A 19,732-nucleotide genomic window follows, 5' to 3' on the forward strand; every position below is an offset into this window, starting at 1 on the left:
CTTTTCAATCATTTTAGTACAAACCACTGAGGACAGTCAAAGCGGAAAAGCCTGAAGTGCCACTTCCATTATACTGTGAAGTACATGGAACAATAAACTTTTAGAGGCAAGTTTTCTGTGACTCAGTTAAAACCAAGAATGTTTCAAATGCCAGGTGTTGCTCACGTGAAATATTCTGACTTTGTCCAACATGGAATCCTTGGGGGAGAGCAAAAGGACCAGCACAGGGATGACTTTGCAATATCCCAAGGGTGAAAGTCAAGCTGCTGCACACAAATGGGGAGCCTTTTTGTTAAGGCAATATGGATAAACCTGTCAGATTTAAAAATACTGCAGGAGGAAAAGAATATTAATATCCAAGAATATTCCTTGTCACTTCAGATGAATGCCTGAAAATACTTTATCTGAAAATGCTACAGAAATCTTTCAAATAACGAAAGAAATCACTTTCACATCACTTATTCTCCAGAAGTAAAACTTGTAGTGTTTGAACAGAAGCCATCCTGCTTATAATTAATGACAGAATATTACTTATATTTAAAAAGCTGAATCTTAGAAGAGTGAGACATCAAAGAGGTCCAAGTCTATTAAGAGAAGTAGGATCTTTGTTTTTTTTTGTTGTAAAACTGCTGATTTTCCTGATGAAAAGCAGCTTTCTTTAATTCTCTGATCTCCTTTTTCCAGTATGAAGGATCTGAAGGATCAGAGTAATCATCTTTTGAGTTACATTATGGGTATCTTAGAGTGCATTAATTTTCTCATAGCACTGAGCCAGTGGGTGAACAAACACATTTATCTTCATATGAATGAACAATCTGAGCAGTATTTTTGCATGGCAGAACAATAAGTATTATACACAATACACAAAGAGGTTTTTATTTCCAGTAATAAATTTTATTAAAAGCAAAAAAGCTTCAGTCTGGCTTTTAGTAGTAAAAATAGGTGACATAAATATATATATGGTGCAATATAAATACTTAAAGCTGTGCTCTGAAACCTTTTAATTCTGTGGGAGACCTGCCTTTTTTAATAGCAATATTTGCTTTCAAAAAAAACATGCTGATGGCTCTCTTCCCACAGAAAGTGTGAAGATGTCTGTGGGTGGTCACACCAATACAACTGCCTGCGTTTTTAAATGGATTATTTTAACTGCCAGTGCTTTGTGTGCCCTTCACGTGGGTATTCTTCTGTGTTACACGGTGGCAGTGGGGACAGGGCTTTATTAGCAGCTCGTTTCAGGTTCCTTGAGCTGATATTGTCCTCACAGCTGATATTGTCCTCTGCTTAAGTGCATCTCTTTGCCTTGCATCGCACACATTTAGCAGCCAGTCAGGGACCTTCAGGAGTCGATTTAATTCCACCACACGCGCGGCTGCTTTGGATTTTCGGTTTCTCGTGGGGTTGTGTGGTGGGTTGGCCCTGGCTGGGTGCCAGGTGCCCACCGAAGCTGCTCCATCACTGCCCTGATCAGCTGGGCAAGAGGCAGAAAACACAGCAGAAGACCCGTGAGGGCAGGGCAGGGCAGGGCAGGGAGGGATCACTCACCACTCCCGGGCAAAACAGACTCGACTTAGGGGAATTAGTTGAATTTATTACCAATCAAATCAGAGCAGCATGATGAGAAGTAAAACAAATCTTAAAAACGCCTTCCCTCCTTCCCGGGCTTAATTTTATTCCCAGTTCTCCCTGTCCTCCCCCGCAGTGGGCAGGGAGAGTTATGGAAGTTATGGTCAGCACCACATGTGTTTTCTGCCGCTGTTTCCTCCTCAGGGAGAGGAATCCTTCCCCTGCCCCATTCCTCTCCTTCCATGGGAGACAGTCCTCCACCAGCTTCTCCAACCTGAGTCCTTCCCACAGGCTGCAGTTTTTCACCCAGACTTCTCCAGCCTGAGTCCCTTCCACGGGGTCACAAGTCCTGCCAGTAAACCTGTCCCATCCTGGTCCCTCTTTCCACAGGGCCTGGCACAGGATCCTGCTCAAGGGTGGGCTTTCCACAGGGTCACAGCCTTCTTTTGGGCATCCCCCTGGGCTGGGGTGGGCTCCTCTAGGGGCTGCAGGAGGATCTCTGCTCCCCTGTAGCCCCCCATGGGCTGCAGGGGAATCTCAGCTCCAACACCTGGAGCACCTCCTGCCCTCCTTCTCCACTGCCCTTGGTGTCTGCAGGGCTGTTTCTCTCACATATTCTCACTCCTCACTTCTCTGGCCAGAATTACTTCTGCCAAATAATTTTTGTGTTCTTAAACCTGTTATCCCAGAGGTGTCACTGCCACCTCTGCTGGGCTCAGCCTTGGCCAGCGGTGGGTCCGTCCTGGGGCCAGCTGGAATTGGATCAGTTGGACATGGGGGAAGCTTCTGGCAGCTTCTCAGAGAATCCACCCCTGTATCCCCCCACTGCCAGAGCTTTGCCAGGCAAACCCAATACCTGGATGCCAGGTGCCCCCCAAGCCACTCTGTCCCTCTTCAGCTGCACAGGGGAGAGAAAATAAGATGGAAAACAGCATGCAGGTCGAGATAAGGCAGTTTACTGAGGTGAAAGCACAAGCAAAGGAAAATATCAAAGATTTTATTTTCTACTTCCCATCAGCAGGTAATGTCCAAGCACTTCCCAGGAAGCAGGGCTTCAGCATGAGGAGCAGCTGCTCAGGAAGGCAAATGTTGTGAATAATGGATGCACCCCCCCTTTCCTCCTCCTTTCCTCGGCTTTTCTGTCTGAGCTGACATCTCGTGGTGTGGATCATCCCTCTGGGCAGTTTGGGTCAGCTGCCCTAGCTGGGTAGTTGTGTCCTGTGCCAGGACCTTGCCCATCCCCAGTCCCTGGATGGAGGGAATGCTGTGGGGACAGTGGTGATGCTGTGCCAGCCCTGCCCAGCAGGACCAGCACACTGGAGTGTTATCAGCACCTTTCCAGCACTGTGGGGGCTTCTGTGGGGAAATGAGCCCTTCTCAGCCAGATAACATGCTGTTACCATTAATTGTCTTGTCTTCATTCCATGCCAGTTTTCCTTTCTGCTCCCTTTAACAAGCGATGCCTTCTGCATTTCTCTGTTGGCTTCCTTCATCTGGTTGAGGATTCCAGGTATTTTTATCCTAGCTAAACAAACAGGCTTACACTTTGACATGCCTCAGGGATTCTCAGATGTGTGCTTTTTGCAGCTTGGGCCTTCATTAATTACCAAATGACCATGCCCTGCCAGGGGAGCACACTGGGAATGGTTCAGTGCCGGTTGCTGCCTCGTGACTTCCCTGAGGAAGGTCGTCCCTTCTTCAGGTGAACCTTTGCTCTTGCTTCTGAGCATGTTTCACCCTGGTTTTCTTTTGAAAAGCCCCTGTGTGGCAGTTTGCAGGCAGTTTGGGAGGCAGGCACAGTGCAGGTGCCAAGCCTGGCTCTGAACTTTCCTGGGAAGGATTCCATGGAACGTGGTGCCCACAGTGCTGGCAGTCCCGAGCTCCAAGGCTGATTAACTGAGAAACATTTTCTTAAGTGGGATTTTTTTTTTTTTCTTAAATCCTTTTGTAATCAGTGCTGGGCTTTTCTTTTTAGACTGAGAGATTTCTGTAATTTAGAGTGGCCTTCCCAGTTACTGGTAATTACCTTACAATACAAGGAAGATGATTAATTGCATGACTTCCTTTGGAGATCCTTTTTTTCTAAAAGGCCTTTAGAAGCTGCCATGCTTAGAGCTTATGATGAAATTGCAGTTTTACCCTTTTGTTTGGTGGCATTTTCAGTATACAATAGAGGTAAAGACAACAGTTGGGGAAAAAAAGAGATATGACCCAAAAGCATTCGGTGAGAATAAATAACTTTTAGCTAGAAATATATCAGGTTAAGAACAAGGCCTCTTTTAAACTTTTATAATTTTTGTTATTCTCTGGATGGTGTTTCTGATTGATAGGGTTTCTGAGCTAGTGTGCTGTACCTCCTCAAGGAAAACATAATTTTTAAGCTATGTAGACATCAGTCTAATCTAAAATATTTCCTTCAAATTAATTGGTGTTTCAATAATATTTCATTTTCTAAGTGCATCTTTGACAGAAGTGTTATGATCCCAGCCTTATTAAAAGATATTTCCAGCTTCCCAATGCAAGACTGTTGAGCTCCTCCTGAATTTCTCACATAAGTGATACAAGACTTGTTCTAACAAGAATTCTGAGACGTTAGAAACTGTTTATTGGAAAGTGGGATGCAAAAGGACACAGATCAGCCCTTTTGTAAGGCAAAAATAAGGGAATATTAAACTGCTCCACCATAATTTATTATTTATTTATAGCTAATCAATAGAAATTATTGAGCTAAAAGATAGCCATGCTGGTAAGAGCTCTGGAGAAGAGCAGACATTTTTATAAACAATGACATAACTGTGTCATAAATCACTGTTATGATAATTACATAAAGATTTTCCAGCAATTAAATTTTTCTTCAAAACATTGTTAGCCTCATTAAAGGAATATAGGAGAAATTTATCTCTGAGACAAACTTCTGCTCCTGCCCCCTGTCAAACATCTGTTCTGCAGAAGGAAAACTGGATTTCACCTGTGGCTGATATATGAAATAAAGTACAGCCATCTGATAGTGCTACCAGAAAGGAGAAAAAACTAGGCTGAGAAACCAAAGAAACAACCCAAAAAACCCAAGGCCCTCTTGCACTCCCAGTGATTAGTCTCATGTTTTGAGTCTCATGCATGTGGAATAACGTGTTATTCCATTCTTCCTTGACTTGGCAAGTTTACAATGCTTAGAAAACCTTCAGTGTTGTGGCCAGGACAATGAAATCTTTATTAGTGCAAAATGGATAAGATGATGAATAGAAATAAATTATATCACTGCAGGAAAGACCTTGGGTTAGTTAAGTCTTCTTAGGAGGGCAGTGTTTATTTCCTGCCTTCTGCTGTAACTGCAAATCCAGATTATGCTCTTAAAGCAGAACTTCTTGACAAGATATTTAAAAGTTTATTTGATTTATGGTTGTGTTTAAGACCTGCATTAGTAATCCTAGATGGTAATTACATCACACAAATGACACCAAACCAGGCTGCAGTCTGTGCTTACCCTTTTAACTGATGTTGAATTCCAGGTATTAAATCACGAGATTTCAGGACAGAGGGGCGTAACTGATATAAAGATTTGTTTGAAGAATAAAAATAGGACACCAAGGACAATGCAGAGTGATAGATGACCTTTGCTGAAGTGCCACAAACCAAAGCAATATGTTTAATAGTGTAGAAGACAGTTGATTACCAAGGAAGCTCAGGAATGCACTGCTGACTTTGGCTTTCTGGCTGGAAATGATTATGTGGCAACGAACTTAGAGATGATGGAGAGGTAGAGAAGGATTTTAGAGTAAAACAGTTATTCAGAATAAAATTCAACAGCAGAAGGAGTTCTTCAGAAGCCATCTGGTCATTTCTATTCCCCCCTTTTTGGCTGGAGGGACTAAATAACGATTTAAGCAGCTGAAAGATGGGAAGGGAATAGAATAAGGTTATACAGGAGGGGAGAAATCATGTCTGCATCTGGCTCCTATTCCCGTACTTGGACAACCCCATTTTTCATTCCACTGTCATTCAGTTTCTATCTCATTTCTATGAGATAGAAATACCTCATTTCTATACTTTGGCTCTTAAAATAACAGCTGTCTTTCCCCCAGAGTTGTCCAGAGGTGTCTCTGTGAGTTGTCATTCCAGGTAGAATAAGGAAGGCAGATGTCAATAATTTTTTTTCTCCATAAAAAGGGGGAAGACTGGAATTCAGGTTTGTAACCCATAGCTGAAGTGGGTTAATTCTAAATATAAAAAGCCCCTCTGCTCTTCCCAGACTCCATTAGATTCAGTTCAGCTACATATGAGCTCTGAGGATTTCACAGTTCAGTATATTTTGGATGCAGTTTGCTGTCCCAAGACACAAAATTGATTGTCTGGGCTCTGTGACTTCATCCATAATATGATAAATATATTATGGAGTGGGCATCAAAGGCCTTATGGTTAGTGAAGAGAAAATCACTGCAGAGTGAGCATCTGTGGCAGCTGCCAAAAGGATTATATTTTTATTAGACAGGAAGGTAAAAAAAAAATGTTGTTACAATAAATACCACGTTTGGGAACAGGCCTTGAGAATGCATTGAGATACCAGGATTAAAATAACGCTCTGCTCATAAAATTTGCATGCAGATTGTGCCCCCCCTGCCTTTGATGCTGCAGCACCAGCTTTGTTGTTTTGGTCTTATGTTTTTTCATGATTTGGTTTTATGATCATTTTTCTGTGTTCCCCATTCAAGTGAAGTAGCTGTAAATATCTGTATTATAGGATAATCAAATTGTCACTTACCAAATGTAACTAATTTCATATTGCTAGAATACCCCAAAGAATGGGTCATTAAGAGCAGACTGTTCCCTGTATGAATAAGGGGTTCTTTACATCGACTTTAACGAGGTAATGCACGTGATTGTTGCAGTTATTCAGCCAGAATTTCCAGAAACGAAGCCTCTCAGTTTGAAAATAATTCTTGTGATTTAAAACTCTGCATTCTTATTCTGCTTCTTTAACATGTCCAAATTGTGACCTGTTCCTCACTGTCTGTGGGTGTGGAGATATCTCAAGGTTGTTTTCTGCAAGGATGGTTTAAAGTCATATTGGTATCCCTGTATCCTTTCATCTTTCAGTGAGTTGAGGTGTCTATTTAATTATACAAAGGTTAAATAATTCTCTTTTAAGTTCCCTGGGTCAGAGACTTTGCAGGAGTATCTCAAAGATACAGTGGCTGGCATCTAGTTCCTGTCAGAAAGTCGTAAGTTAGACCTCTGACTGCCACTTTCCAACTTTATTAGTACACATTTTAAGGCATAATTATGCCTTAAAATGACTTGAAAATGATGCCTTCCGTGCTAGTAAAGTTGGAAAGTGGCAGTCAGAGGTCTAAGTTATGAAGCTGAATTCCCTAGCCATGCTCTCTTTTGTAGATAAACCTTATAAAAATGATTTAAACACCAAGCAAGGTTATATTCTCATAGGTAATGTTTTTTTTCCCACCCTGGTCGGTTTTTATGTGGCATTTTTAATCAGTGTTTACCTGTTTAGGGCATTAAATCTACAACTTGATATAAAGTTCTCAAATCTGCTGTGTTCTGTGGTCTCTGAGGCAAATGGGAAATAAATATCTCTTTCAGAGGAACCATTTCAGAAAGCTCTGTCAGATTGTTCTCTGTGTATTCCTGGAATTACAGGGATAGAAATGGCAAAGGTTTCAGGTGGGAGCCATTTCTTGGGGGCTGTTTAGAGCCAAAGTGTGGTGTTGATGTGGGTCATAATTAAGTTCCCAGGTAGTATTGTAGTACTTGGAACACTGAGGATTCTGCTCTGTGTGTTTGATATATGTCTGCCCAGTAAGCAGAGATATCTAAATTATGATATTTGTATTTAATATTTATAATATATTTATATTTCTATACTTGAATTTGGTATAAATTTATATACTGTTATAAATATTCATATACTATAAATAGATAATACATCTAAATATAAATAAATATTAAAGGAAACCACTTCTAAATGAACTGTGGTTTCAATCTGCAGTTAATGCTTCTGGTACATGGTTGTAATTTTGCTCAGCTCCACTGGGTTCAATGAGAAGGGGTGTTTGATCCATGGGAGGGCAAGAAATAGAGTTTCTTGGAATTCTATACAAGTCTTTTCATGGAGCTTCTCTCACACCTACTTGTGCACAGCATAAAATCTGCACAAACCCCAAGCCAGGCATAAAATAAGCAGGTTTCACATCTTGTAAAGGATGTGGAACAAAGTTTGTGATGGGTGTGATGTCACCACCAGCAGCACAGCTTTATTTTACCTGGGTTTTGAGTTCCAAAAATGCACTCTGGGGAAAAAAAGAAAAAAAAGATATATTGCTGAAAGCCACTTTTCTGCAGCTCTGCATGCCTTTTCTCCTTCTGCTTGGCAACCTCCACACCTGCTGTTCTGACTACTAAAAATTGTCCTTTTTTGTCCTGCAAGTATTTCTGCCTCAGGGGAGAGGACAAAGGGCTCACCAGCACTTTCCTTGGTTCTTCTGCCTTACAACTTTCAACAAGAAGTTCTTGTTAACAACTGAACATTCTCAGGGTTCTGAAAGTAGGGGCTTTAATTAGAATGGCCGGGAGTTGGGATGGCTGCAGTAGCACAGGCACGTGCTGCTCTAAAAACCAGCTTTTTAATGGAATTGTTGAGTGTGTAGCAGTGAAAAATGGCATTTCCTGCTGCAGTGTGTTCAAAGGCACAGGGGAAAGGAAGTTGCTCCAACCTTCTGCAGTGCATTTTCTCTTTCCAGCAGTTGTTGGTTAAGGCTCCCCCACAGTTTCCTTTCTCCTGAGCTGGTGCAGTGGCAGCTCCTCGCCCTGGTGTGTTCTGCTTTGAGAACAGCCTTTGGTTGTGGTGTCACCGAGAAACATTTCAATATATGAAACACTGGAATGTTTTAAGGAGGGAGGCAAATTCTTTTGGAGTTGGACTTGATGATCCTTGTGGGTCCCCTTCTTCTTGGTTCTGTGACTTCTCAGTTTACTCTGGTGGGTGTTTTTCCTCGTTGTCTTTGACGACAGGGTGAGCCAGGTTTGAGACCAAAACGTTTCCTGGAATCCAAAGAGTTATTTGCCTCTTCAGGGAACGCTGATGGCTAGTTTCAGATTTCAAAACTGAAGAAGTTTTTGCCTTTTGAACAGTTTTTTTCCAAGAGCCAACCCATCCTGTTACCACCACCACTGCTCACAAGGTGCAGAATTTTGCCAGTTCACCTCAGGTGAACTCCCTGGGCCATTTTATTTCTCCTGAGCTTTGTCCTTGCCAACACCAAGGGTGTGTCAACAGCTGAGCTGGTTCTAGATGAACCAAGTTTAGCACTGGAGAGTACCTCTATTTCTTCCCAGGGTAGATGAGCCTGCCCAGCTGTCAGTCCTCATTCAGCCCTGCCTCGCTGTGCACACTGAGATGTGTTCCTTAGGAAAGTCGGGATAACGCTGCCAAAATCCTTGCAGTGCAGATCCATCTGTGTCAGAGAAGCCACACATCACGTTGGCATAGTTAAATGAGCCTCCTGAGGGAGGAAAAAATAAGTGGTTTGCTGGTTTAACCCCAAGTGGCAGCTTTTTTCCCAGCACTGCTCTGTTAATCAGGGGCTGCACCCTTTCCTCATTTAGGAATTAGCTGGGTTTCCCATTGTAATGCATCCTGGGTTTAAAATATGCTAAATAACCGAACATTTTTGAGCAGGAACACAAGTTATTTCAATGCTTGATGATCAGAAGGTAATTTTAGAGCCTTTTAGAAAGCTCTAGTGCTGTAAGACAGGCCATGCTCAAGGTAATAACTTTGCAAGGATTGATGTCTGGTGGGTGGCCAGAGCTAAAATATTTGATACCTATATAGGGACTTGGAATGTTTAATTAGATTGTGAAGGAACAGAGTAATAATTTCTGTTTGTAAAAGGAAACATCTTTCTGAAGTTGATGGGAAGAGGGGAAAAATATTTATGAGAATTCTTGAATTCCTTTGAATTTGACATGTTTAAATTAACATGTTTGTTCTGAGTTGACTTTAACTTTTGCTTGACTTAATCCTCATATTTTGTCACTTTGGAACAAAATAGTGTTTTACAAACCCAGAGTGACAGAAGATTAGAAACCAGTCAGATTAGATGCAGGTGTTGATTAGTGATGATCAGGAATGTGAGAATGAAACAAAATTTGGACGTCACAGACTTTGCACAGGAAGGTTTATTTTGCAGAAGAGGCCATTTTTGAAAGGAAAATGTGTCCAAAATGCTCCCATAGAGACTACAGGTAGTTCTTAATTTCTGTATGTATGCAGCTGATGACATATTGGTGAAATCAAAAATTTACTCACATTTTTCGCTACATAAATTGCTGATATATTACTTTTTTTCTCAAAAGAATAATAAAAATATACTAGCCAGTTTTACTGCCCTGTTTGTAGGTACACAAATTCTCAGGTTTTAGAGCTCTGCAGTAATGCAGAGATGGAGTTTTTTAAAACATGGCTGTTATAGAACCTCTAATGTTACCATCAAAACTCGTTTTATTTCTCAATAACATCTTTAAAATTACTTGGACAAACTGTTTCAAATAAAACAGTAGAAATTACATTATTAATTTAAGATTTGGAAATGGTAATCTTTTAAATTAAAGTACATTTGCTGTGGTTCTATACTGAAAGTAGCTCAAAAAACACAAGTAGAAGTTTCCTTAGAGAAGAGCTTTGCATTTCTTAAAACTGAAATGATAACTTTGATTAACAGTAGGGATTTGTAGTCACTTAAAAATGTATCCTGTCCTGCTCTTAGAAAATTATTACAAAACTTTGTGTGTTTCCTTGTCATTCCTCCCTCATGGGAGACCAAGAGCACTCATAATTTCAGAGTCAAAATTCAGTTGTTTCAGGTTACTTTGTTCCATGAATAGACCAGACTTGATGGTTCCATCTGACTGGATTTATTAATTCATTGATGAAGCTCCCAGTTTTTGCGAAGGTTTTACAAACACAGATTGCAGATTTTGGTTGCACAAAATCACCTGTAGCTGAGGTTATTTATCAGTGGCAGTAAACCATCCCAGCTGCAGCTGTTATTTTTACAAAGCTGACTGTCTCCCCAAAGTAATGAGGTATTTTTCCCTAAAAAAAAATCTCATGTACGCAGTGAAGGGCCAGTTGTCGGATGGACAACAGTCTAAAATTCCCTGACCTTCATCAGCAATAGATCTGGGAAATCAAGCACTTATCCTAACAAATGCAAATACATAGTGAATCACAGCAAGAATTTGATTAGCTGGAGTTTATTTGCATTATGGTAATATCTTTAATATCTTTAGCTGTGCTGTGGAGACAGTTTGGAATTTGGCTGTCAACGAAGATTTTGTGCTACCATAGGGAGGTTCCTCATCAGTTAAATTTTGTGATTCTAAGGTCTGAGTACGTTACTGATTCTCTAAAATTAATCCTCCTGCAATAAAGGGATCCTTTAACTTCTGTGTCAGATTCTGCTGCTCATCATACTCAGGGTAGGAACTGCTAAAAATCCATTTCTAATTTGGATGCTGGTGATGTGGGTGTGGGACAGGTCCCAACAGCTCACCAGAGGTGTGGGTGAGACAGGGAAGGGCTAAAAGAGGCAGGAAATGAATAAGTGTCACTTTGGACAGGTTTCTTGGCCTATTAACAACAGCTTGAAGTTCACAGGATGGTCTTCAGGCTGTACTTAAGAGCTTTATTTTTTAGGATGCATGAGTGTTGTCTCTTCATAGCTATTCAGAGAAATAGTAAACATGGGGGTGGGAAATAGAACAGTTCACATTTTCAATTTCAAAATTTATGAAATAGAAGGGAAGAATTTCATGTCTGAGGTGGTGTAATGTAAATTTGCTCATCTCTAGCAGCACTAAAACCCTGACTGCAAATGCTTTATCTGTGGTTGTGTAGAGACTCACACATGCTTAAATTAAAGCATATGTGCAGTGAGATGTTTTAAGGAAGAGACACTGAGTAAAGTTAGTGCTTCATTACAATTCAAAAGGTTTTCTATCACCAGTTCCTTTTCATAGGTTGTTTCAGTTGTTTTGAGCTGAAAACTGGTGTCTGTTTTTCATAAACATTTTCTTGAGGTTATTGCAGTGTGAAACCACATGTTTCCTTAGTAATCAGGTTTTCTTTCATGCCAGTTCTGTTGCTTCCTTTGTAATAAGGCTGTAATTTCGTTGTAATAGTGTCCATGAACACATACTGGATGCATTTTTAAGCCTGCTCTAATGTGAGAAGTGAACAGAGCTGGACTAGGAGTTAGGTTTGGATCACAGCCTTTTATTTTCCATCTGATGTTGAACAGCTTTCTCAAGCACTGTGATTGTGTTATTCATTCCCCCACTGCTGCCACAATCAGCCAGAGTTTTCTGTTGCCTCCAGATGAGCAAACAGGTTGAGAGGAGGCCACTTCCCTGCTGCTTTGACCCTCTTTGTCCCAAAGGTGTAGGAAGTGCAGCAAAACTAAACGTGTCTATGGTTAGTGAGGGTGTTGTCCAGAAGGAGGGTGGGTAATAAGGGACTATGGCAACCAGAGCTTTTCTAGGTATCATTTAATCTGTGAAAGATGTCCCAAAAGACTGGAGGAAGAAGTGGGAAGGACTGCTGGACATCAGTCATGTCCCGTGTGGTGGCACATTTTTACCTGTGTAGTTTTGTCTGTGTGTAGATGTTCCTCTCCAGGAATAACCTATTTATCTTTTGAGTCAACTGTGAGAATTAGCAGGAGCTCTGTGGTTATCTGCACCTTCCAATGCTCTGTTTGTTTTTCCCTTGGAAGAGCTGGCAGCTCTTGGGATGTTTATTAGGACTTTTGGGGGCACTAAGGAAATATAAACAACAGGAACCAAAATGACACTGAAGTTCCAGGCACAGCCTTGCCATGAAGGGTAGAGGCAGATACAAGAGGAGGTACAGAGGTGGAACAAGGGGAGGGGTTAAGGAAAGATTGCAACAAGTACAAGTTTTTAGTCTGAGAAAAGAGTGAGTGAAGATGTGATAGCACTTGTGTGTGTTAATTAAAGACTGGTGCAGAGGTGTAACCAATGTATCAGCACATAAATCACTCTCCAGCCCCACTGGGGAGGGAATGGGCTTGAATCAAGCAGAGGAGCTGCAGTATAGATGTGGGGAAAGCTTTCTAGGTTGGAGAAACACTCTAGGGAATTGTCTGAGAAGGTCGGAAAACCCCTTTGGTGGTGGACATTCTGTGAACTTCTGCCAAGAACGGGTTAGGTGTACCTGATCTGTGGCAGGAAGATGGGTTAAATGATCTCTTGAATCACCCCATTTTCTGTCTCTGCAGAGAACAAACTTGTGAGGCAGCGCTGATGTATTTAATAAATTCTCTTGCTATCTCCCTTTGTTCTTTCTAACAACCAAAAAAAAAATACCAAATGTGCATTGTTTTTCAAACATCTCTTCCAAACATGGCTTTTCTTCTCCTTCAGAGTCAGGGGAAAATAATTTCTACATCAAAATCTTACCTCATGAAATGGTTGTTTCTCTTGGCAGCTTTTCTTTCCAGTGATTCACTGATTCCCTTCAAGAGGAGACAGCTAGATAGAGCTACAGGGATAACCAAAGCAGTGGATGTAGGAGCAGAGTAAGAGCTAAAATGTCACAGTGTGGAAGTGAGAAGTAAAATCTGCATAATGATCTATCTGTATGGTTTCTGCACCCAAAGGCCATGGTGAGGAGGGAGGTTAAAGGCAAACCAGTTCTGCTCTTGTACTGGGGGTGAGATCAGAAGTTGCAGTTCAGTCACAGGCTCTTCATCAGCAGAAACAAAAAGCCACCCACCTGCTCTGTCTCCCTTTAATGTCTGCTCTCCTTCATCATGGTTTTACAGCACCTTTCCTTTGAGTGTTGCTCTCTTTTTGAATCTTTCACTGCTGCAGCTTCCGCAAGGGAAAGTAATATTCTGAACATAATCCTTATTTCATGACAAGATAGCAAAAAAAAATTAAAAAACACGAGTGAGGGCCATTTCTTCTGTTTCACAGGAGACACGTGTCAGGTTTTAACCCCATTTGGCAACTAAGTACCATGGAGCTGCTTAAAAATAACAATAAATAAATATTCAGCTAGATCACTGCTGATTACCGTGTTTCTACCCTCTCTATTCCATGGCCTAACATCAGGGAATGCTTTGTGTGATTTAGGCTTTTCCTTTTACCATGTCACCAGTTCTCCTGCCATCTCTTCCAGCTCTGACAGCTCAGAGACATCCTCCTGGTACTGCACAAAACATGACTGCTTCAGCCAGACAGCAGCATGTAAAAAACCCTCAGAACAGTCAACAAGTGAACTGTCAGTTATATTTTACCCTCCCAAAAATGCTTCTATTCAGTGTAATGATCACTGCAACAGCAGTTCTAAAACTGGAGCGTTTCCCTGCTGTCACAAATACGGGTAGATGTGTAGATGCATTTATTTACACAGATTCTCCTGGCCACTGGTGTGCAGGTCTCTCGGGTTCTAGTCCCTCCCCCTGATTTCCCAGCTGACAGCAAACACAAGCATCCCATGATTTTGGATTAAAATGCCAATTCCATCGTTGCCAGTTCTGTTGGACGTAATTGAAATAAATTTTTCCCTTCTAGATTTCTACCTACAGCGCTGATTAAGAAATTGCCAGTAAGACTGGATGTACTCAATTACTAACAAGATTGTGCCTTCCAAAAAATGTGCATCTGATTTCCAATCTGAGTTAGTCTTCCATAACTGATGTGGGTTTTTTCCTCATTCTCACTGCCTGCTCAAATTCATGCTACTAAGTGAGATATTTTACAGACATCTACTATACTATAACTATTTTTATTCTACTTTAATCAACAAACCAGAGAGAAATAAGTTAACTTTACCATAAGGCCAGAGTGATACATATTAATTATATTACTCTCCTTAATTATTTATTAATTGGATTCTGTATTAACCATTCCATTAAATTTCTCTAGATCCACATCATGCTTGTAATTTACCTGGATTATCTCATTTACTTCTAAAAAGGTTCTTAAGTTTCTTCAGGTTCTCTGACAGCTACCCTTGTTTCCCAAAAAATTGAAAAAGTGATTTCCATGTTCCCCATCCAGCTCTGCTGAAATAACTGGATACAAATTACACGGATTTGCAAATATCAAATTAGGAACCTTAGTATCAACTCATTAATGTCATCCTAAATTACTCTTGATCTGGAAATATTTAATAGTCTCAGCTATACCAAACATCTTTGTCTTCCCAGATACACAACAGGAGTGCTTATTGATCTCTTTTTAATTAACTGCTACAAAAGCCAAGATTTGCCTTAGTAATGAATCACTACTAGAATTCCTGCAGGTTTGGTTCACTCAGGAAAATATCCTACCCTTTTATTCCTATCAATATTGGCAATAGCATGTTCTCTGTAGCTGTTTTTCTTGGTCAAACTCCTACATTCTCAACCTCTGGCTTATATTCAGTTTTATTTTTTTTTTAATGCAATTCCAACTTTAGGTCTGCTCAGTGTTTTAATTAATATGATATTCCTTCTGAAAAAAAGGTGGCAGCTTTTTTCAAACAGCACTGATGAGAAGTATTTTTAATTAGCATTCACAGTTCATTGCACTTTTATATTCTCCTCACAGTGTTATGGTTTCTAACTTTTTTTCCCTTGAAAACTTACTTTAAGGTTACAATGCAGTGGTTTGGCTTGCAGATAACAGTGTAAACTATCACGTTTTCTTGTACAAAAGTTTTTAGGTCTGTGCTCTGTTTTTCACATGACTTTTTAGTGGATTTGCTTGTGCCACACACGGCATTTTGTGGGAGAAATCTTTGGCCTCTCAGCACTTTGCACCCAGCTCTGTGTCTCCCCTCCATTATCCATCTGTGGTGCTCAGGATTTAGTTACTCCTGATGCATTAATTTTCACCCCCCTCCCCTTTTGTTATGTCAGGTGCAATTGTCTTGGTGTTTTAATCTGATTCAGTAGATTTTAGTAGACCCCTACTAGTAAACTACATATTTATATAATCCAGCACTTATTTCATAAACAGTCAGCAAAATGTGTCTCTTGAGCTGTCAGAAACAGTGGAATCTTTTACATAAATTGCCATTTTCCTTCCTTTTTTTTTTTTTCTAAATACCTTAGAATGATGTTAACAACCCAAGAATTAGACTCACCACACCACCTTGCAGTAACACCACCTGGTGTGTAGCCCAATCTCCCAGTGTCCAAACCAATAAATTACCTCTTTATTTTAGATTTGATTTTTAATTTTATTTATATCGTTAATCACCTATTTATAACTGAAATAAATAGGGGATTAATAATATAACTGAAATAAATAGAATCACTGAATCATAGAATCAGCTGGGTTGGAAGGGACCTCCGAGATCATCCAGTCCAACCCTTGATCCAACCCCGCTGTGGTTCCCAGCCCATGGCACTGATGCCACATCCAGTCTCATCTTAAAAACCTCCAGGGATGGAGAATCCCCCACTTCCCTGGGCAGCCCATTCCAATGGCTGAGCACCCTCTCTGGAAAGAAATTCTTCCTGATATCCAGCCTGACCCTCCCCTGGCACAGCTGCAGACCCAGCCCTCTTGTCTTGCTGATGGTTGCCTGGGAAAAGAGACCAACCCCCCCTGGCTCCCCCCTCCTGTCAGGGAGTTGCAGAGAGTGAGGAGGTCTCCCCTGAGCCTCCTCCTCTCCAGGCTGAGCCCCCCCAGCTCCCTCAGCCTCTCCTCCCAGCACTTGTGCTCCAGTCCCTTCCCCAGCCTCGTTGCTCTCCTCTGCCCCTGCTCCAGCCCCTCCATGTCCTTCCTGAGCTGAGGGCCCAGAGCTGGACACAGCACTCCAGGGGTGGCCTCACCAGTGCTGAGTCCAGGGCAGGAATCACTTCCTTGGACCTGTTGGCCACCCTGTTCCTGAGCCAGGCCAGGATCCATTGGCCCTCTTGTCCCCCTGGGCACACTCTGGCTCCTGTTCAGCTCCCTGTCCATCCCCACTCCCAGCTCCCTTCCTGCCTGGCTGCTCTCCAGCCCCTCTGGCCCAGCCTGGAGCTGCCAGGGGTTGTTGTGGCCAAAGTGCAGGACCCAGCCCTTGGCCTGGTTGAACCTCATCCCTTGGAATCAGCCCATGGATCCAGCCTGGCCAGGTCCCTCTGCAGAGCCCTCCTGCCTTCCAGCTGATCCACACTCCCCCCAGCTTGGTGTCATCTGCAAATTTGCTGATGGTGGACTCAATCCCCTCATCTAAATCATCAATAAAGATATTAAACAGGACTGGGCCCTGGGGACACCACTGGTGACAGATCCCAGCTGGATGCAGCTCCATCCCCACCACTCTCTGGGCCCTCAGCCAGTCCCTGACCCAGCACAGAGTGCCCCTGGCCAAGCCATGGGCTGCGGCTTTTCCAGGAGAATGCTGTGGGAGACGGTGCCAAAGGCTTTGCTGAAGTCCAGACAGACACAACCACAGCCTTCCCCTCATCCACCAGGCGGGTCACCTGGTCATAAAAGGAGATCAGGTTGGTCAGACAGGACCTGCCCCTCCTAAACCCGTGCTGGCTGGGTCTGATCCCGTGTCCATCCTGCAGTTGCTGTGTGATTGCACTGAGGATGATCTGCTCCAGAACCTTGCCAGGCACTGAGGTCAGACTGACGGGTCTGGAGTTTCCTGGGTCCTCCTTCCGGCCCTTTTTGTGGATGGGTGTGACATTTGCCAACTTCCAATCATCTGGGACCTCCCAGGTGAGACAGGGCTGCTGGTAGATGATGGAGAGAGGCTTGGAGAGCTCTTCCACCAGCTCCTCGTCACCCTGGGGTGGATCCCATCTGGTCCCACAGACTTATGGGGATCCAAGCAGCTCAGTAGGTCACTGACTGTTCCCTCCTGGATTACAGGGGGCTGTTCAGATTCTTGTCTCTTTCTACAAGCTCCAGAAGCCAGCTGTCCTCAGGACAACCTGTCTTACTGTTGAATAATAGGGGATTAATAATATAATAACAAATAATAGAACAATATAATATAACTGAAATAAATAGGGAATTAATAATATAACTAAAATTATATTTTATTTTAGGTCTGTAGCCCAGGCTCCCAGTGTTCTTGTACAAGCCAATAAATTACCTCTTTATTTTATGTTGTGTTATTCATTTTATTTATGTTATTAATCACCTGTTTATTCTGTTTATAAATTACCTATTTATTAATGTCAGTGTGAGGTCAGGATGAAGAGTTCATACATCCAGGGTTGTGACAACAGGATTGGGCACCACTCAATCCTTCCCATGTTGGTGAGAGCACTTACTTTGGGGCAGAGTCTTTGTTGGAGCTGTTGAATGTGCAGCAGGTGATGCTGAATTAATGTGGAACAAGATGTGTTTGGCCTCACCCAGCTGTGAGGATCCTTTTTAGGATATTAGGATTTTTGCCAGCCAAACCAGACCACTTCTCACCCTGCTTTCTAGGAAAAAAAAATAAGAAATAACAATCCCATGAAATGCTGTGATTCTAATGAAAAGACTTTTTTTTCTTTTTAAGTGTTTCCAACCATCTCAGTTGCTTGACCCACTTTCTGAGCGACTGCACCCTCTAATGGGGTAAAACAGATTGGCTTTCAGAGCAGCCAATTTATTTTTGTATTGTTTATGTGTTTCTGGTCCTTAGAGGCTTCATACAACAGCCCATTCCCGTGACAGGGAAAGCAGCACACTTTTGCTGAGTGCAGATTACAGGGGAGGTGTGAATATCCAATAAAGGCTTTGTGTGATCCATCTCCACTCTGGGTTAATGGAAAGGAAGTAAACAGTTGTTTATATTCGTGGTGAAATGAGAAAGGAATTTTAATGAAATCATACAAAGGAGAATTTATTTCACTTCTAAGTCCAGAAAAATTATATGGGTGTTATTTTTTTTTTCTTACTGTGCAAAGCCATCTCATTTTACCAAAGCTTTGTGGGGAAGTAAAAGTTTGAACCACGAAAAGGAGATGAAACAGACACTTAAATGTGATTTTTGCATCTTGTCAAACAGGTAATTTTCTAATGGACCAATGAAAGCCAACGATGACAAGTTGTGGTCAACAGTCCCTGAATGTGCTGATGGTTCTGCTCTCCTTACTCTTGTCAGCAGGTAACTTTCTCTTTTACTGGTGTGTGCCACAGGGAAAAAATAGTTGCAAATTAATATGGACTTCCTGCAAAACAGGATCAGATGGATTGCTAATTAAATAATAAATAAGCCACAGAATGGATTTGTGCAGAAATGTGTCAGCTTTTAGCTTGAGAATGAGTCAAGTGCTCTGGTTATTTGTTGCATTTGTTCTTCAGAAGTTATTTATGACATTAAGGGTTTCTGTAACTATGAATGAATATTAAAAAAATAATTAAAAAGCTTCTTAGTCCAAATAGATTTGATCCTACAGGTTTTTAACTTGCAGTTCAATGTCTTTTATCCTCCACTCTTGAAGCAGATTTTAATCCAAAGGGATTTTTTTTTCTATCACTGCTCTTTTTCCCCTTATACTACATCCCATCGCTGACCACCATACTTAAAACTTTACCAGGCATCATGTGCATTGAAGTATCCTTGTGTTCACTGAAAATTGTTCCTGCTCTGTCTGTGTAAGGACTTTATTATCAGTTAGCTCAAGCATTTTGTTGCCCACTGCTTGTTTGCAGTGTCCAGGTTGATTCTTGCTAATGATAGTTTGTTATTTAGCTGTAAATGACACAGTCCTTTTGCTGACAGTGTTAGAATATTATCAACCACACTACTTCTCATCTGAAAACATTGTTCTCCTTCAGTCCTTGCAATGATAGTCCCTTTGTATGGGGCTGCATCCCTAGTTCTGTGTCTGCCCTGCTCCTCCTGTGGACTGGGATTGGGCACAGGGGTTGTAGCTGCTTCTTTGTTGTTTTCTAGGCTAAAATAATCTCAAGAATCTGTTTCTGTGGTGCCTGAATGAAGTTAATTACAAAGAACACTTCAATGAGGTGATCAAACATCACAAAACTTTGCCTGCTGCTCCAGTCTCCCCTGTTGATTTTTAAGTTTTCATACCTTTGCCACTCTTTATAGGGGACTTCTGATAGAGACATCCTGAGATCCCACTTCTCCAGCCCCTTTCCTCAAGGTGATACAAATATTTACCTATGTTCTATT

General features: G+C 41.7%; 1 protein-coding gene across 9 annotated transcripts in view; it reads left to right on the top strand.

Annotated features, from left to right (window-relative positions):
* Positions 1-19,732, top strand: part of SHISAL1 (shisa like 1) — a 237,231-nt gene that overhangs the window by 179,189 nt on the left and 38,310 nt on the right. For all 9 annotated transcript variants that reach the window (XR_010430513.1, XM_064654074.1, XM_064654075.1 and 6 more), the window contains one exon: positions 18,602-18,700. Coding sequence is in view for 8 of the 9 variants with exons in the window: in XM_064654074.1 (XP_064510144.1) it covers positions 18,634-18,700 (67 nt within the window). In the remaining variant the exon portion in view is untranslated. The remainder of the gene's footprint in view (positions 1-18,601; positions 18,701-19,732) is intronic.

Source organism: Pseudopipra pipra, chromosome 5 (assembly GCF_036250125.1).
Source record: "Pseudopipra pipra isolate bDixPip1 chromosome 5, bDixPip1.hap1, whole genome shotgun sequence".
NCBI classification, from domain to species: domain Eukaryota; kingdom Metazoa; phylum Chordata; class Aves; order Passeriformes; family Pipridae; genus Pseudopipra; species Pseudopipra pipra.